This window comes from Dictyostelium purpureum (assembly GCF_000190715.1).
Source record: "Dictyostelium purpureum unplaced genomic scaffold DICPUscaffold_124, whole genome shotgun sequence".
NCBI lineage: Eukaryota > Evosea > Eumycetozoa > Dictyosteliales > Dictyosteliaceae > Dictyostelium > Dictyostelium purpureum.
In genome coordinates, this window is record NW_003519461.1 from 50,205 (window position 1) to 65,465 (window position 15,261).

Below are 15,261 nucleotides of genomic sequence, written 5' to 3' on the forward strand. Positions count from 1 at the left end.
AAAAACCCCCAAAAAGGTTTTTCTGGGAAAAAATTTCCAAACCCCAAAATCCCCCAATTATTTGTACACCCCCCCCCCCCCAAAATAGGGGTTTTGCCGGGTCCCCCCCTTTTTTTAAAAAAAAAAAAAAAAAAAAAAAAAAACCCAGGTAAAAAAAAAAAACCGGGAAAAAAAATTTTTCCAAACAAAAAAAAAAAAAAGAATAAAGATTCTCTTTAATCTATCATATTTAAAATCTATAGTTTTTTTAAAAATAGTAAATCCTATAGATTATCATTTTAAAAGATAATTTTTTTTTTTTTTTTTAAAAAAAAAAAAAAAAAAAAAAATAATTATCTCATTTAAAACCAAAAAAAAAATAAAAAAACAAATAACACAATTTTAAAAAAAACTTTATATTTATTTGTTTATATTTATTTATTTATTTATTTATTTATTTATTTATTTATTTATTTATTTATTTATTTATTTATTTTTATTTTTCTATATATTATCTTTTTAATCACAAAACAAAAAATAAAAATAATTAATTTCAAAAAAATTTCGATCAGATCTGGGTTTTATTTTTATTTTTGATTTTGATTTTGATTTTGATTTAAATTTTAGTTTTGATTATGATTTGTATTTTTTTTTTTAATTTGGGTGGGTTTTTTTTTTTTTTTTGGAAGGCAAAAAAAAATTAAATCATTTGAATAATCACCCCAATAATATGGAGGTACACGTGTATTTATTAATAAAAATTTGGCTAATAAATTAATAGGTTTATTTGATCAAATTATTTGAAAAACAGCTTTTAAAAAATAAAAATAAAAAAAAAATAAAAAAAAAATAAAATTTTAATTTTTTTTTTTCACCACCATTATTTTTTTCATCAATATAATTTTTTTTTTAATTATTATCATTTATAAAATTATACATAAAACATAAAATGCGTCGTACATTAGCAGGTCCAGGTAGTAGCACAGGTATGATTTATTATTATTTTTATTTCATTTAATGTAATATATTTTGAAATACTAACCATAGTTCTATTATAGGTGATTACAAACCAAAATTAGATCCAGGAAAAGCCATGCCATCATCATCCAGTGGATCACCAGCTGATTTTTACAGCAAATCAAATAAAGATGAACAAAAATAAACAGAAATAAAAATAAATAAATTGTATAGTAATCTAAAATAAATTTAAAGTAAATTATCTTTTTCTATAAAATTAAGAAATGACTTTATAGATTTATTTGTTTCTTTAAAATTTTCATTATTATTATGGTTGTTGCTATTACTATTGTTATTGTTATTGTTGTTTTTAGTTTCTTTTTTAAATTTTTCGAGGGATGCCATAATATAAGATATTTGATATTGGTTTTCTAAAAGATAATGTTGTTAGTTATTTTACTTTTTAATTATATATATTAAAAAAAATAAAAGTTTTTACAATTACCTTTTAATAATATTTTAGAATCTGCAATGCTTATATTATTTGTTGATAATATTAATTTAATTTTATTGGTGTTTGAAAACAAAGAGTTTGCTATATCTTTTTGGGTCTCTAAGAGGGATTCGGTTTCGCCTGAACTATTTTTATTACTATTGTTATCTAAAGATTTTAACATTAGCTCAAAAGTTTCGTTGATACTTTGTGAAAAAAGAAAGTTTATATTAAAATTAAAATATTTTAATTGAAATTTATTTAGTTCATATTTATTCTCGATGTTTGATTTTATGTTCTTTTTAGTATTTGATGTAAAGCCATTAATTGTTGTTTCTATAATAATAAAACTAAAATAATATTAATAGGTTGATAATAAAAAACAATTTAAATATAATAATTATTTTCATTACCATTCTTTATTTAAATTATAATTATAAAATTGAATTAAAAAATTATTTAATAAATCGTTTACATCGATTTCATTTAATGTTTGGATGTCTGTGGGATTTAATACTAAATATGATATAGATCTGTTATCTTTATTAACTTGAAAATGATATGAGATTGTTTTGTTTGATTGTTGTGGTATTAAACTTCTACTATACATATAGTTTACATCAAATAGGTTGTGTAATATTTGAATATATGAAGCACTAAGATTGATTTTATTGACATTTATTTTTATTTTATTTATTTTATTATTCATTCTCTAAATTGGATTGTGTTTTATATAAATAATAGTTTTTTTTTTTATATTTAAAATATTATATATATTTTTTTTATAACCAAAAAAATAATTTTCATATCAATTTCTTTATTTAAACAAAATAAAAAAATTATACGAAATTTTTTTTTTTTAATAAAAAAAATTATAGGGGATTATTTTTTCTTTAATTTAATGAAAGGGCCAGCTCAGCTATCTCTAGCAATCAGATATAAGAAATAACCCGAAGATCGTTTCATCTGCTGCCTAGCAATAGGTCTCTATATATACATCAGCGCTGGAATAAACATATACTAAATTTTGTTTATGGCCAACACATTGCTGTGAATGACAAATTATTAAGAAAATTTCGGTTGATAGAAAAGTATTCGGTTTTTATTTGATCATTATGGGATTTTTATTTTTATTCAAAATTTGTAAAAACCATTTTAAAAAAAAAAAAAAAAAAAAAAAAAAAATATTTTTTAAATTATTTCGTTTTTTAAATTCAATTATCTTTGAAAATTTAAATCCCTCTTTTTAATATTAATATTTTTTTTAGAAATTTTACAAATAAGTTAAAAAATATATTTTTGTTTATTTTAAATTCATCTTATGGATTAATTAATTTAATTATTTTAAAAAAAAAAAAAAATAAATAAAATAAATAAAATTATTTAAATAAATTTTATTATTATTATTACTAAATATACATTTATAATTTATTTTAAATATATACACAAAAAAATAAAAAATAAAAAATAAAATAAAAAAAATAAAAAAATAAAATTTTTTTTTTTTTTTTTTTTTTTTTAAAATTTATAAAAATTTATAAAAATCTTTTTTTTTTGTTAAATTTTATAATACATAATAAATAGTTTTAAATATTATCAGCATTTATGAAATAATAAACAAGCAGCAAAGAATCATATTTATAATAAACAAATAATAGTTTTAGGTTGTTTTGCCCATTTTTTTTTTTAAAATTTAAATTGTATTATTAATTAGTAAAACCCAAATATATATAAATAAAATTCAACATTATAAAACCAATGAACTTTAATAATATACAGATATAATCATGGATCTATATTGTCAAAAATGTTGTAAACAATTAGAATTAGATGATAGTTTATTAGACATTGATACAAGTATATTTTTTAATCAAGGTATGTAACGATTATAACGAAAATAATAATGGTGGTATATTATTGTTTATTAACATTTTTTTATTTATTTAGACCTAAGTAGTATAGCTAAACAAATTGAACCATTTACATTCACCTTACCAAAAGAAAGAGAAATTGAAATTTTTAAACAGCAAAAAGAACAACAAAGAGAATTAGAATTAGCAGCATTACAGTCACCATCACAACAACAAAAAGAACAGAATTCATCAAAAATATTTAAAGTTTTTTCAAAGAAAAGGGATTCACAAATATCAGCATCAGTGCCATCATCAACAAATTTATCAAATTCAACTACTATACCAACAGCAGCAGCAGCAACGACGACAACAGTAGCTACAAATGCAACACCATCAAATATTTCAAATTCACCAACATCAACACCAACTAGTCCAATAGGTGTTAAAGTAAATGCAACCAATTCAGATGATAAGAAAGCATTTAAAACATTTTATCCATCAACTCATAGTAGTAATAGTGAGCACTCTGGTGGTTCACCATCATCTCCTTCAACATTTGGTTCACTTTCACATCACCGTATTTCTGCATCACTTTCATCTAGATCACTCCAAAACAATGGTATAGCTTCTTCTTCACCACCAAAATCATCAACAACACCAACAAATAATACAATTAGTGATAATACAGGAAAAACACCACCAACATCATCATCACCATCATTATCAAATAGTACTAGTAAATCAATATCGTCATCACCAAATAGAATTACTTCACCAATAATTAATAATAGATCATCATCAAATATTACATCTCCAAAGCCATCAACACCAAAACAAAGACCAACAACCATGACACCAAATAAAATTAACATAACACAAGTTACAAGCCCACAAAAACCAAAATTAAAATACCTTAGATCAAGTTCAAAATCACTTAGCATGGCATCATTACCAAATCTTCCTTCAGATGATTTAAATAATAATAATAATAATAATAATGAAAATAATTATTTATCACAATCAACAATCCCAATAGGATCTCCAATCCAAACTACCCCTCCATTAGCAGGTACAACTACAAGCAACTCATTACCAAATAATCAGCTTATCAATAATATGAACATTAGTGTTAATAATTTAAATATTAGCACAAATTCGACTATATCAAATAGTAATAATTTAAATAATAGTTTAGCTGGTAATCAAAATAATTATTTAAAATATATGAAGGGGTCACAATTATTTAAAATCACAACAGAGTTAATTCATTATGATTTACCATTGTGTTTAGAATGTACAAAGCTTACAATATCGGAAATAGAGGATGAAACTTTAATGCTCGATGGGGAGATTTCAATTTATAATACTTACTTACAAAGATTAGAGAACCAGAAAACAAATGAACAAATTGAGCAGATAAATGGCGAACTTGACGAGTTGGAGTGCGAAGAACATAATTTAAGACAGTTTATTCAAGACACATACAAGGAAAGAGAGGATGTTGAAATATTAACAAACCAATTACAAGAAAAACGATCACAATTAAAATCACTAGAAGATGGTTATTGGAGTTCATTTAGTGAGCTTCATTATGAAGCATTCAAGAATCAAGATGAAAGAGAACAAACTGCAGTACAGATTCAATGGATTAATGAACATTTAGAAAGTTTAAAGCAAACAAATATATTAAACGATGCATTTCATTTATGGCATGATGGTCATTTTGGAACCATTAATTCATTACGTTTAGGTAAACTTCCAAGCCAACCAGTAGAATGGAATGAAATTAATGCTGCATGGGGTTTAACAATATTTTTACTCGATAATATAGCAAAGAAATTAAAATATAAGTTTAAACAATATACATTGGTACCAAATGGTAGTTGCTCGAGAATTGAAAAGAGAGATGATCCATCAGCCGCTTCTTATGAACTGTTTGGTTCAAATGACATCAGCTTGGGTCTTTTATTCTGGTATAGACGTTTCGATAGTGGTATGATAGCATTCCTCCATTGTATCAAAGAGTTGGTAGAATTTATTGTTGAAAAAGAACCAGAATTCACTATACCATACCAAATCGAAAAAGATTTAATTAATGGCACTTCAATTAAAATGCAATTTACAAATGATGATACCTGGACAAAATCTTTAAAATATATGTTAACTAATTTAAAATGGATTTTGGTTTGGGTCACAAAATACGAATCACAATTATCGCATAATAATTACCAAAAAAATCAACAAAAAATTAATCAATCAAACCAACCACAACCACAACCACCACCACAACAACAACAAAATAGTGTAAATAAAAAATAATTCATTATTTCGAAATAGAAATTTTTTTTAATAATAATTATTATTTTTTTTATAAATACTAAAATGATGTAACAATAAATAAAATATTTATTTAAAAGTAATGATAGTTTTAAATACTATTCGTTAAATTTAGAGAAAAAGATATAATAAATAATTTTTGTGCATAAAATATTTTAAAAAACTTTGTTTTATAATTTTTATTTTGTAGATTTTCTTCTTTGTGATTTATTTTCGACAACTAATCTATCTGGTGCTACTCTTGCACGGGTTTGGTTTTTTGGTGGTGAAAACACTATTAACTTTCCTCTTTTTGATGGGGTTTTTGATGTTTTTTTATCTACCTCAACAAGTGTTTTTGGAGCTTCGAGTTTTAATGGTGATTGTGGTTCGATATCGATTTCATCATCTTCAAAATCAAATGATTGATCTGGGTATTGATATTTAACTATTTGTTTTTTACTTGGTGTTGGTGTTTGGTTTTTTCCATTTGGTGATTTAATTGGTGTTTTATTTGGTGTTTTATTTGGTGTTTTATTTGATTTTTTGTTGGGCGATTTAATTGGTGTTTTATTTGGTGATTTAACCTAAATAATTATAAGAAAATAAAATAATTATATTAGTACTTGTGATTAACCTTGCCTTTGATTTTAATTTTTATTTACTTTATAACTAACTATTTGTTTTTCATTTGATTTTTTATTTCTTTTAAAAATTAAAGAGATTAAGAAGGGTAATACTATTATAACAAATACTGCAATACCAATAATAGTATGATCATGATATTGCTTTGGAATGTTTTCAAAAAATTTGGATGATTTTATTAAAATTTGAACTTCTTTCCCTTTTTCTAATATTATATCTGTATATTCTGAATATTTATCCATTTTAAAATTATATATTTATATATGAAGGATATTTTTTATGGTACACAAAAACAAAACTATATCATACAAATTATTAAAAAAATAATTATAAAAAAAAAAGTATTTATATTTTAAAGAGATAAATATAGATATTGATATGGGTATAGATATAAATAAAGATATATAAAGAATGGGCGGTTGAAAATAAAAAAAAAAAATAAAAAAAAAAAAAGTTCAAAAAAAAAAAAAAAAATTTTAAAAAAAACTTGGCGCCAAGTTTATATGATTATATATTAATGAAATATAAATAAATATAATTTTAAATAAATAGATTAAGTAAAATAATAAAAGTGAAATTATATTAATAAATAATTATGTTTTTTTATTATGCATTAAAATAAATGGGCTTTCTTTTTGAGATCATCACGTCTCCAATGGGGCAGTTTTGAAAAAGAGTCGGGATTCATTTTGAATATTTCTAAAAAGTCGTTTTCTTTTAGATACTTTTCTAAATTTTTCAAATCTAGTTTTAATTTTTCTTTTGATAGCATAATTTCTTTATAACTGAGTTTTTCGTTAAAATCTCTATATTTTGGTTTTAAATCCTCTAGTTCTTTTAGCTTTTGTTGTTTTTCTTTTAATATTTTTTCATTACGTTTCTTTTCTTCTGATATTTTCTTCCATTCCTCAGTTGTACCTACTGGATATTGAATTGGTTTTAAAATATCGGTCGTATTGGATTTGAGTTCACCAACAATCGGTAGTGAGTGTAATGATAAACGAACCAATTTAAATAGTGGGCATTTGTTTTTAACTATATCTATTGAATGCTGTGTAATTGATTTACAATCTTTTAATGATAATGATTGGAGGTGCACTTGATTGTTAGCTAAAGATTTAATACTAGTATCTGTAATCATTTGACAACCAGATACATCTAAAGATTTAATGGATATTAAATTTTCTGAAATATATACTAGGGCTGCATCTGTTAAATTACCACATCCAGACATTATAAGGGTTTCTAACTTTGTTAGATATTTACCTATTAAAAAGAATGTTTTAGTTGTTAAACGTAAACATGATGAGATGTCAAGGTGCTTAAGCTTGAAAAGATTTTTACAGATATCAACCATAGGGGTATCTAAAACCCTATAGTTATCGCTTATATCTAGGTTTTCTAAATGAACCAAGTTTTTTATAGTTTGGAATGATGAATCTGTTAATTGGAAACAGCCTTTAAGTGATAGCGACGTCAAATTGGTTAATGATAATGATATTATAGCAAGAGAGTGATGATAGATTTGAGATTTCATAAGAGAGAGGGTCTTTAAACTTGGTATTTTAAATTCAAAACCATCAGATTTGATTTTAACACATGAATCTAAACGTAGGTGTTGTAGGTTTGGGAACGATTCATTAATAACCTTTATAGTTTCTTCAGAGACTGTTTGGTTTTCTGAAAAATTGATTGCTATTAATTTTGGTGTACATTTCTTTAATAGATTGATTAATGACTCTTCGACGATTTGTGGACAAATTGATAGATCTATTCTTTCCAACGTATCACCTAGATGCTCAGCAATTAAATCTGCAGAGTAGCTTGTAAGGGTATGGCAACGTGATAGTTTTAAATCTTTTATCTTTTTACATTTTTCGACTATAGTTTGTACACCTTCATCTGTTAAAAACTTTAAACCTTTTAATGATAGTTTCCATAGGTTTGGCATTATTGAAGCTATTGATTTAGCAGATTTATCAGTTAGATTATAACATGCCTCTAAAATTAACTGTTCTAAATTTAAGCATTCTGGTAAATTAAAAAATACATTATCTGATAGTTTTGAGCAACCTGATAAATCTAAAATTTTTAAAGTTTGCCATGATTGAAATTGTTGGAATGCATCATCTGATAATTTTGCTGGATTTTTAATTATTAGTTCTTGAATTTGTTTATTATTTAATACTAAATTTGATGTAGTAGTTGTTGTTGTGGTGTTTGTAAAATTGGATGTTATTAATGAATTGTTATTACTATTACTAATTGTTGAGGTAGATATTATTTGTTGTTGAATATTTGTTATATTTTGATGTTGATTAAATGATAAAATTGTGTTATTGGTAATTTTACATCTTGAAACATTAATTATTTTTAATTTTTGAATGTGTGATAATAGCGAAAGAGCTTCGGGATTTATAAAAAAACAATTTTGAATATCTAGTTTTTGAATTTGTTGACAGAAATTTGAAAGGATAGAAATTGTTTTATCTGAAATTAATGTATCTGCTAAAATGAGAGTTGTTAAATGTTTACCATAGGTTGATAAAAATTCAGAGGCACCATAATCGCTAACTAATGGACAACCTGATATATCTAATTCTTGTAATTGATTACCAAAAATTTCGCCAATTGTATTTAAATCTTGATCAGATATTAGGGTACGATGTAGATTTAGTTTTAATACTTTTTTTTTTTGTATGGCTTGGGTTAATTTTGCCTTAATAATTGACGAATGTGTTGAGATTTTTATAAAGTCGGTTATTTCATTTTGTTGATTTTCGATGGCATTCTCTAATTTATTATAAATAAAATTATTGTTGCTTTGAAATAAACCTTCAAACACAATTCTGGTTTCAATTAAATAAATATTTTGTTGATTTTGGATTGGTAGTTGGTATGATGATGGTGATGAGGGTAAGGATGGTAATGGTGGTGAGGAAAGAGGTGAAGAAAGAGGTAGTGGTGGAGGGGTTGGAGGTGGTGATGGTGGTATATCGGTATTGATAAGAGAGTTTTCTTTGTTTTGCAAAAAGAGACTTGAATTTTCCATCTTTAGAATTTCTAATAGTGATTCGACATACATTGAATAAACTGTATCATCTCTATAAAAATTTTCACGTACTAATAAACCTAAAATATTTGATGCTGGGTAGTATAGCTTTCTGTTACCAGTTTTACTTTTTAACCAAATATCTACGGCAATTTCAAAAACAATACTCTTTAATGATGAGTTTAATAGAAGAGCTTGATGAAATTTCATAGTTGCATCTTGATAATAATTGTTTTTATTACTTTGGTGGAACTGTTGATCTAATCTATTTTTTTTACCAATGGGAGTATTGATATCATCATAGTAAGGTCTATAAATGAATGATTTACCAATTAAAATTAAAAGATTTGGATATTGTTTAAACTTATCTTCCAGTTCTTGAGATACAATTGAAACACCAACAATATAGTTTGCTGAACCTTGTAAACCTAAAAGAAAAGAATTTTCGAGACCGTTGAGTATATAGAATTCGACAAGTTCTTCATTTTCTTCATTTTCGTCATCAGAATTTTGTTTGGCTATTATATCTTTTGGATCAAATTTATAATTTTGGAAACTATTGTTTGTAGAGTCATCAGATTTATTATATTTTTTTCGGAAACATTCAATAGCTCTTCTGTAGTGAATTGACGCCATTTTATAAAGTTTTGAGGATTTGTATAAATTGTTTTGGTGATAGTGAGCCATTAAAGAATAAACTCTACCAAGTTTATAATGTGCTAATATAAAAGTATTGGAAATTGAAACTGCATCTAAAAATTTGGCTGCTGCATCTTCTAAAGTTTTTACATAAATATTTCTACCAAACATACCTGTAACTTTGGCAATTGTCTTAGCTTCTACTGTTAAGTTTCTACCCAATTGATAAATGCACTCAATGTTGTCAGGATTTGATTTTAGAGATACTTGAAATTTCAAAGATGACATTTTTAATAATCTAAGACTGTTTTCTTTTTGTTTAGCAGCGATGGAAAGTGCTCTACCTTCAGCATAGTCTATGATGTTCATATGTTTAATATTGGCATGAATATCTAAAATATCGGAATCAACCAATTGAAATTTAATATGATTTCTTGATAATTCTGATTGAGCAGCAGGTGTAAATGAAATACCAGCTAATAATTGTAATCTATCTAATAAATTTTTAATATTTACACAATCCATCCAACCTTCTTCAATTTCTTCTTTATATGGTGGTTTAAATGATGATGTTGATGAGGTTTTTAATGAACTATTTGAATATGAAGATGTTGTTGATGGTGTTGATACATTGTCAATCGAGTTGTTATTTAAATTATTATTGTTATTTAAATTTAATGGGTTATTATTTATACTGTTATTTATTTCTTCGTCATCTTCTTTCATAAACGCCATATAATATTTTGATCTTATAATATTTAAAACTCTGCTCCATATTTCTTGATCTTTTTGTAAAATTTTATTAAAAATTTCAATAATAATTTCTTTAAAAGGTTCTTCAGATAAACCTTGTTCTTCTTTCATTTTTAAACGCATTTCATCACGTATGATAGTTTTAATTGATCTAGCGGTCATTTCTAGTAATAATAAATCTCTAATATTTTTTGATTTTGTATAAAATCTAACCCTTCCCATGTGTCTAATATTAATACCACTTCTATGCATTTCTTCAATTATTCTTAATAGTTGCTGTGGTACTTCATTTTTTACATGATTTAGTGGTCTGGTTGCATATTTTGGTTGTTGGTTTGGTTGGTTTGGTTGTTGTGGTTGTTGTTGCTGTTGTTGTTGTGATAATGACTGTTGCTGTTGTTGTTGTAAAACTTGAATCAATGGACTTGTGTTATTATTATTTATATCATTATTGCTAGTAACTGTTTGAATAGATTGTGATGATGATGAATTGGAATCCAGTGATGTTAAGAGATTACTATAGTTAACAGATGATTCATAATCAGATATTGTATTTGGATTATCTAACAAACTATTTGATTGGTCTTCAAATCTTTTTTGGAGGATTGGAATAAATTTAACGGCAAAACTTTGTTTTATTTGATTAAAATCTGAAGGAGTTTCTTCTTTAACTACAGTTGATGATACGGCAGAGATTTGTTTAATATCAGCATTTAGTTTTTTCATAATACCGCTTCTTTCTTGATCAAATTTCTGGGCCAATTGTTTTACCAAATCATTTACTAAATAGTTTGTAGCTTCTTCAACTTCTTTATTGTGAGTTAGTTTATTTGGATCATTTCTTTGCCACCCAGAAAATGAGTCACTACATAAAGGTACTTTCCATTTTGATACAAATTCTGGCCTTAATAAATTATAGAAAATACATCTCTTGTTCACATTGGGTTGTTTAATAATTGATTCTGGGGGAAAAGTTCTACTAAAGTCTATAACATAATATCTGTTATCCTATAAAGTTAATATTGTTTAAAAAGGGGGGAAAGTTAATATTTAATTAATTAATATTAAAATAAAAAGTTTATAAACTTACTTCGCCTAAATGACCTTCTATATCTCCGGGGCTTGTTAATTCTTTTGTAAAGCCAGAAACAGAGCCAACGTGATGTGCTTTTAAATTTAATTTTTTACCAGCTTCTTTCATTTTTTCATTTAGATCTGGGATATTTGAATGAACTATTGAACCACTATCAGAAGAGCCATACTTTATAGTTTCGTTTGAAATCGGTAAGACGGATAAAGCAATTAATCTGAATCCTTTATAATCTATTAACGCCATCAATGGATAGTTTAAACCTTTGACACCAGCCATATAGTAACTTATTAAACCTTTAAGTTCATTTGATGCAGCCTTGGCAGCATAGTCATCTCTTGCATTGTCACCACCATACATCCAGCAGTCATTGTTTAGCATTGTGTCCATTGCAAATTTAAACAAAATACCTTGGCAATGATACTTTAAACCACCTGCGAAACCACCAACATCAACTGGTTTGATAGTCTTTAATTCTAATGGTACACATAATTCATTTATGATAATAGTTGCATATGATTTAGCTGTAAATACAAAATCTTTGGCTAAATGCGACAGTTTTCTAAATTTTTGTTCGCTGTTGGGTTGTTGTAATAAATTTTGAAACTCACCATTCCAGTCTTTACTTTTAAATTCTTTTGTACAATATCTATTTAATTGTGATATTAAATTGGATGAGTTTAAATGTAATTGATCTTGTGGTATATTTTTTGGTGATTTTTGTTGTTCTCGTAGATTATTTTTTTTTTTTATTGGTGATTTTCCTTTTCCCTCTTCATTTGGTGGTGAATAAATATCTGGGGTATAGTTTATAACTTTATTGTTTTTCTCTTCACCATCAGTTATATAGTGATCATCTTCATCAAATTCTTCCTCAGTACTAATATCCTCTTCATTTTCTGAAGCATCCTCGTATATTTCATCTTGATAACTACTAATTGGTTGTGGTAATGATTCTTCTTGATAACTGATTGGTTCTTTTTTATTATTATTTATATTACTATATGAACCAATTTGAACTTCTCTATGTTGTAAATTGTTATTTTTTATTTTAGGTTCATTTGACAAATTTAATAAATTTGGTTCTAAATATCCATTATTATTATTATTATTATTATTATTTATATTATTATCTATATTATTATTTACATTATTATAATTTACAGTTGTTTTATTTATTTTTTTAATATTATTTTTACTATTACTTGAGGTATTTAAATCTTCGAAATATGAATAAATATCATAAATATAAACTTTATTTTTAATCATCTTTAAAAAAAAATTATTTTAAAAATTTTAATTTTTAATTTATATTTGTATTTTAAAATTATTCTATATTTTAATTGGTAAAACTATTATTATTGTTATTTAATTATACATTTAATATTATTTATTTGAAAAATATATTTATAAACTATGAGATGGTTATGTATGAAAAAAAAATAAAAATAAAAATAAAAATAAAAATAAAAATAAAAATAAAAATAAAAATAAATTTTTAATTAAAAAAAATAAAATTAAAATTTTTTCCAATTTTTTTTTTTTTTTTAAATTAAAACCCACAAATAATGTGTTTAATTTCTTTATTGGAAATCGATTGATTTAATCAATTTTTAAAATAAATTATGATGAATAATAATAATATAAACAATAAAATGAAGGATAATATAGTAGTAATTAAATTTGGTGGTGCATACATTACCAAAAAGAGTCAATTAAGAACTATAAATAAAGAGAATTTAGATAATTTAATTTATATAGTAACCAATCTTTCAAAAATTCATAAAAAAAAAGTTATACTTATACACGGTGCAGGTTCATTTGGCCACTCTGAAGCAAAGCAATATAATGTTCATCTCGGAGATCCAACACCATTGCAATCTATAAATAGTGAAGCTATTTCATCATTAACAGAAGGAATGTTAAAAACCAGAGAATCTGTAACTTTTTTACTAGGTATTTATTTAAAGCTATAATATTTCTAAAAACAAAAATAAAAAAATTAATTAATTTAAATTTTATTTTATTTTTATATATTTATTTTATACTTTACAGAAATAGTAAAATCAGAATTAGTTAAACATGGATTAAATGTTTTTACAATGTCTCCATTCTCATCATGGAAAACAAAAAACAATGGTAAAACTGTAGTAACTCATAATATAGATAATATTAAATTTTTACTTGACAATTTTCCAACTGCCATACCAATTTTACATGGAGATGTTTGCTTGTATGTATTTTTTTTTTGTTTTATATAAATATTAATAATCAAACTGACTAATAATAATTTTTTTAAAACTAAAGAGATGAGGATTCTAAATGTTCAATATTAAGTGGTGATGTAATTATAAAAGAGATTTGTTTCAATTTAAAAGTCCAAAAATGTATTTTTGTAACTGATGTATATGGGGTTTATGATAGTTCACCAAGCAACCCAAATTCTAAACTAATAAATTTTTTACAAGTTTCAAATATTAATAATAATAATACTACCAATCATAATAATAATAATAATAATAATAACAATATAGATACAAACATTAATAACATAAATGATGATGTTACAGGTGGAATGAAGGCAAAATTAGAATCTGCTTTTGAAATCGCAAAAAAAAATATATGGACTTTAATTATAGGTGGTGATTATAGCAAACAAGAAATTCTAGAAACTATTTTAAATGATGATTTAATTCGTCACTTAAACTCAAACCAAGAATCAAAAGGTACACTTTTATATTGCTAATAGTATAATAGAAAAATAAAAAAAAAAAAAAATATTTAATTGTGAACAACACTAATAAAAGATAAATTTAAAATAATTCTAATCATAATAATAAATAATAATAATTGATAATAAATAGTTATAATAGTATAATAATAAATTAATAATAATAATTATAGATCCAATTATTTTAATAAATTTCAAATTAGGTGAACTTTTGTTAAAAAGAGAAAATCATCAAAAATCTTCATTATATTTAGAGAGTGTGGGCAAATTTTATACGTTATAAATATTTATATATTCATATTTATTTTTATTGTTATTATTATTCATAAAATTATTTTATACCATTCAGACTACAATAATAATCATCAACATACAAACACACACACACACACACACACACACAACACTCACTCGCACTATCACAAACTAATAATACAACACAATAAACTCACAAACTTTCAAACACAGAGTTTAATTCTTTCTCGCTACTTAAATAGGACAAAATCTCTCATTTTTTTAAATTGTTTTCTTTTCCTTTTTTGTTTTATTTTGTTTTATTTTTTTTATAATAAATAAATATATATATTATAACATTAATATGTAGGTGTTATATTATAATTAATTATCAAAATCCAACACAAACAATTGGATGAAAAAAAAAAAAAAATTTATGTTTAATAATAGTAATAAAAATATAATTTTTTTATGATCGAAGATATATCAATACAAAAATAGAATAAAATTTGTTTTTTT

The 15,261-nt window shown here is 24.0% G+C and overlaps 5 protein-coding genes across 5 annotated transcripts; 2 read left to right on the top strand and 3 right to left on the bottom strand.

Moving 5' to 3' along the window:
* Positions 1-762: 762 nt before the first annotated feature.
* Positions 763-2,138, bottom strand: DICPUDRAFT_78990 (uncharacterized protein; the record flags this gene model as incomplete). Its single annotated transcript, XM_003288132.1, has 4 exons — positions 763-790; positions 1,226-1,367; positions 1,442-1,779; positions 1,843-2,138. 4 exons carry the CDS (start codon positions 2,136-2,138, stop codon positions 763-765), a joined length of 804 nt encoding a protein of 267 aa, XP_003288180.1.
* An 847-nt stretch (positions 2,139-2,985) lies between these two features.
* DICPUDRAFT_97940 (uncharacterized protein) lies at positions 2,986-5,601 on the top strand (the record flags this gene model as incomplete). Its single annotated transcript, XM_003288122.1, has 2 exons — positions 2,986-3,304; positions 3,377-5,601. The coding sequence occupies exons 1-2, from the start codon at positions 3,217-3,219 to the stop codon at positions 5,599-5,601; spliced, it is 2,313 nt and encodes a 770-aa protein (XP_003288170.1). The 5' UTR covers positions 2,986-3,216.
* Positions 5,602-5,771: 170 nt separating this feature from the next.
* Positions 5,772-6,643, bottom strand: DICPUDRAFT_97941 (uncharacterized protein). The gene is made up of 2 exons (XM_003288133.1): positions 6,264-6,643; positions 5,772-6,185 (listed from the first exon to the last, which is right to left on the bottom strand). The coding sequence occupies exons 1-2, from the start codon at positions 6,483-6,485 to the stop codon at positions 5,799-5,801; spliced, it is 609 nt and encodes a 202-aa protein (XP_003288181.1). The 5' UTR covers positions 6,486-6,643; the 3' UTR covers positions 5,772-5,798.
* A 213-nt stretch (positions 6,644-6,856) lies between these two features.
* Positions 6,857-13,046, bottom strand: DICPUDRAFT_152393 (uncharacterized protein; the record flags this gene model as incomplete). The annotated part of the gene is made up of 2 exons (XM_003288134.1): positions 6,857-11,695; positions 11,778-13,046. 2 exons carry the CDS (start codon positions 13,044-13,046, stop codon positions 6,857-6,859), a joined length of 6,108 nt encoding a protein of 2,035 aa, XP_003288182.1.
* Positions 13,047-13,432: 386 nt separating this feature from the next.
* Positions 13,433-14,523, top strand: DICPUDRAFT_152394 (uncharacterized protein; the record flags this gene model as incomplete). The annotated part of the gene is made up of 3 exons (XM_003288123.1): positions 13,433-13,733; positions 13,833-14,010; positions 14,085-14,523. 3 exons carry the CDS (start codon positions 13,433-13,435, stop codon positions 14,521-14,523), a joined length of 918 nt encoding a protein of 305 aa, XP_003288171.1.
* Between the last annotated feature and the right edge of the window lie 738 nt (positions 14,524-15,261).

Bases quoted from the DNA above. Each gene is read 5' to 3' on its own strand.
- DICPUDRAFT_97941 (XM_003288133.1), bottom strand. From the start codon at position 6,485: ATGGATAAATATTCAGAATATACAGATATAATATTAGAAAAAGGGAAA. The intron at 6,186-6,263 runs GTAAATAAAAAT...ATAATTATTTAG, and splicing joins AACAAATAGTTAGTTATAAA to GTTAAATCACCAAATAAAAC.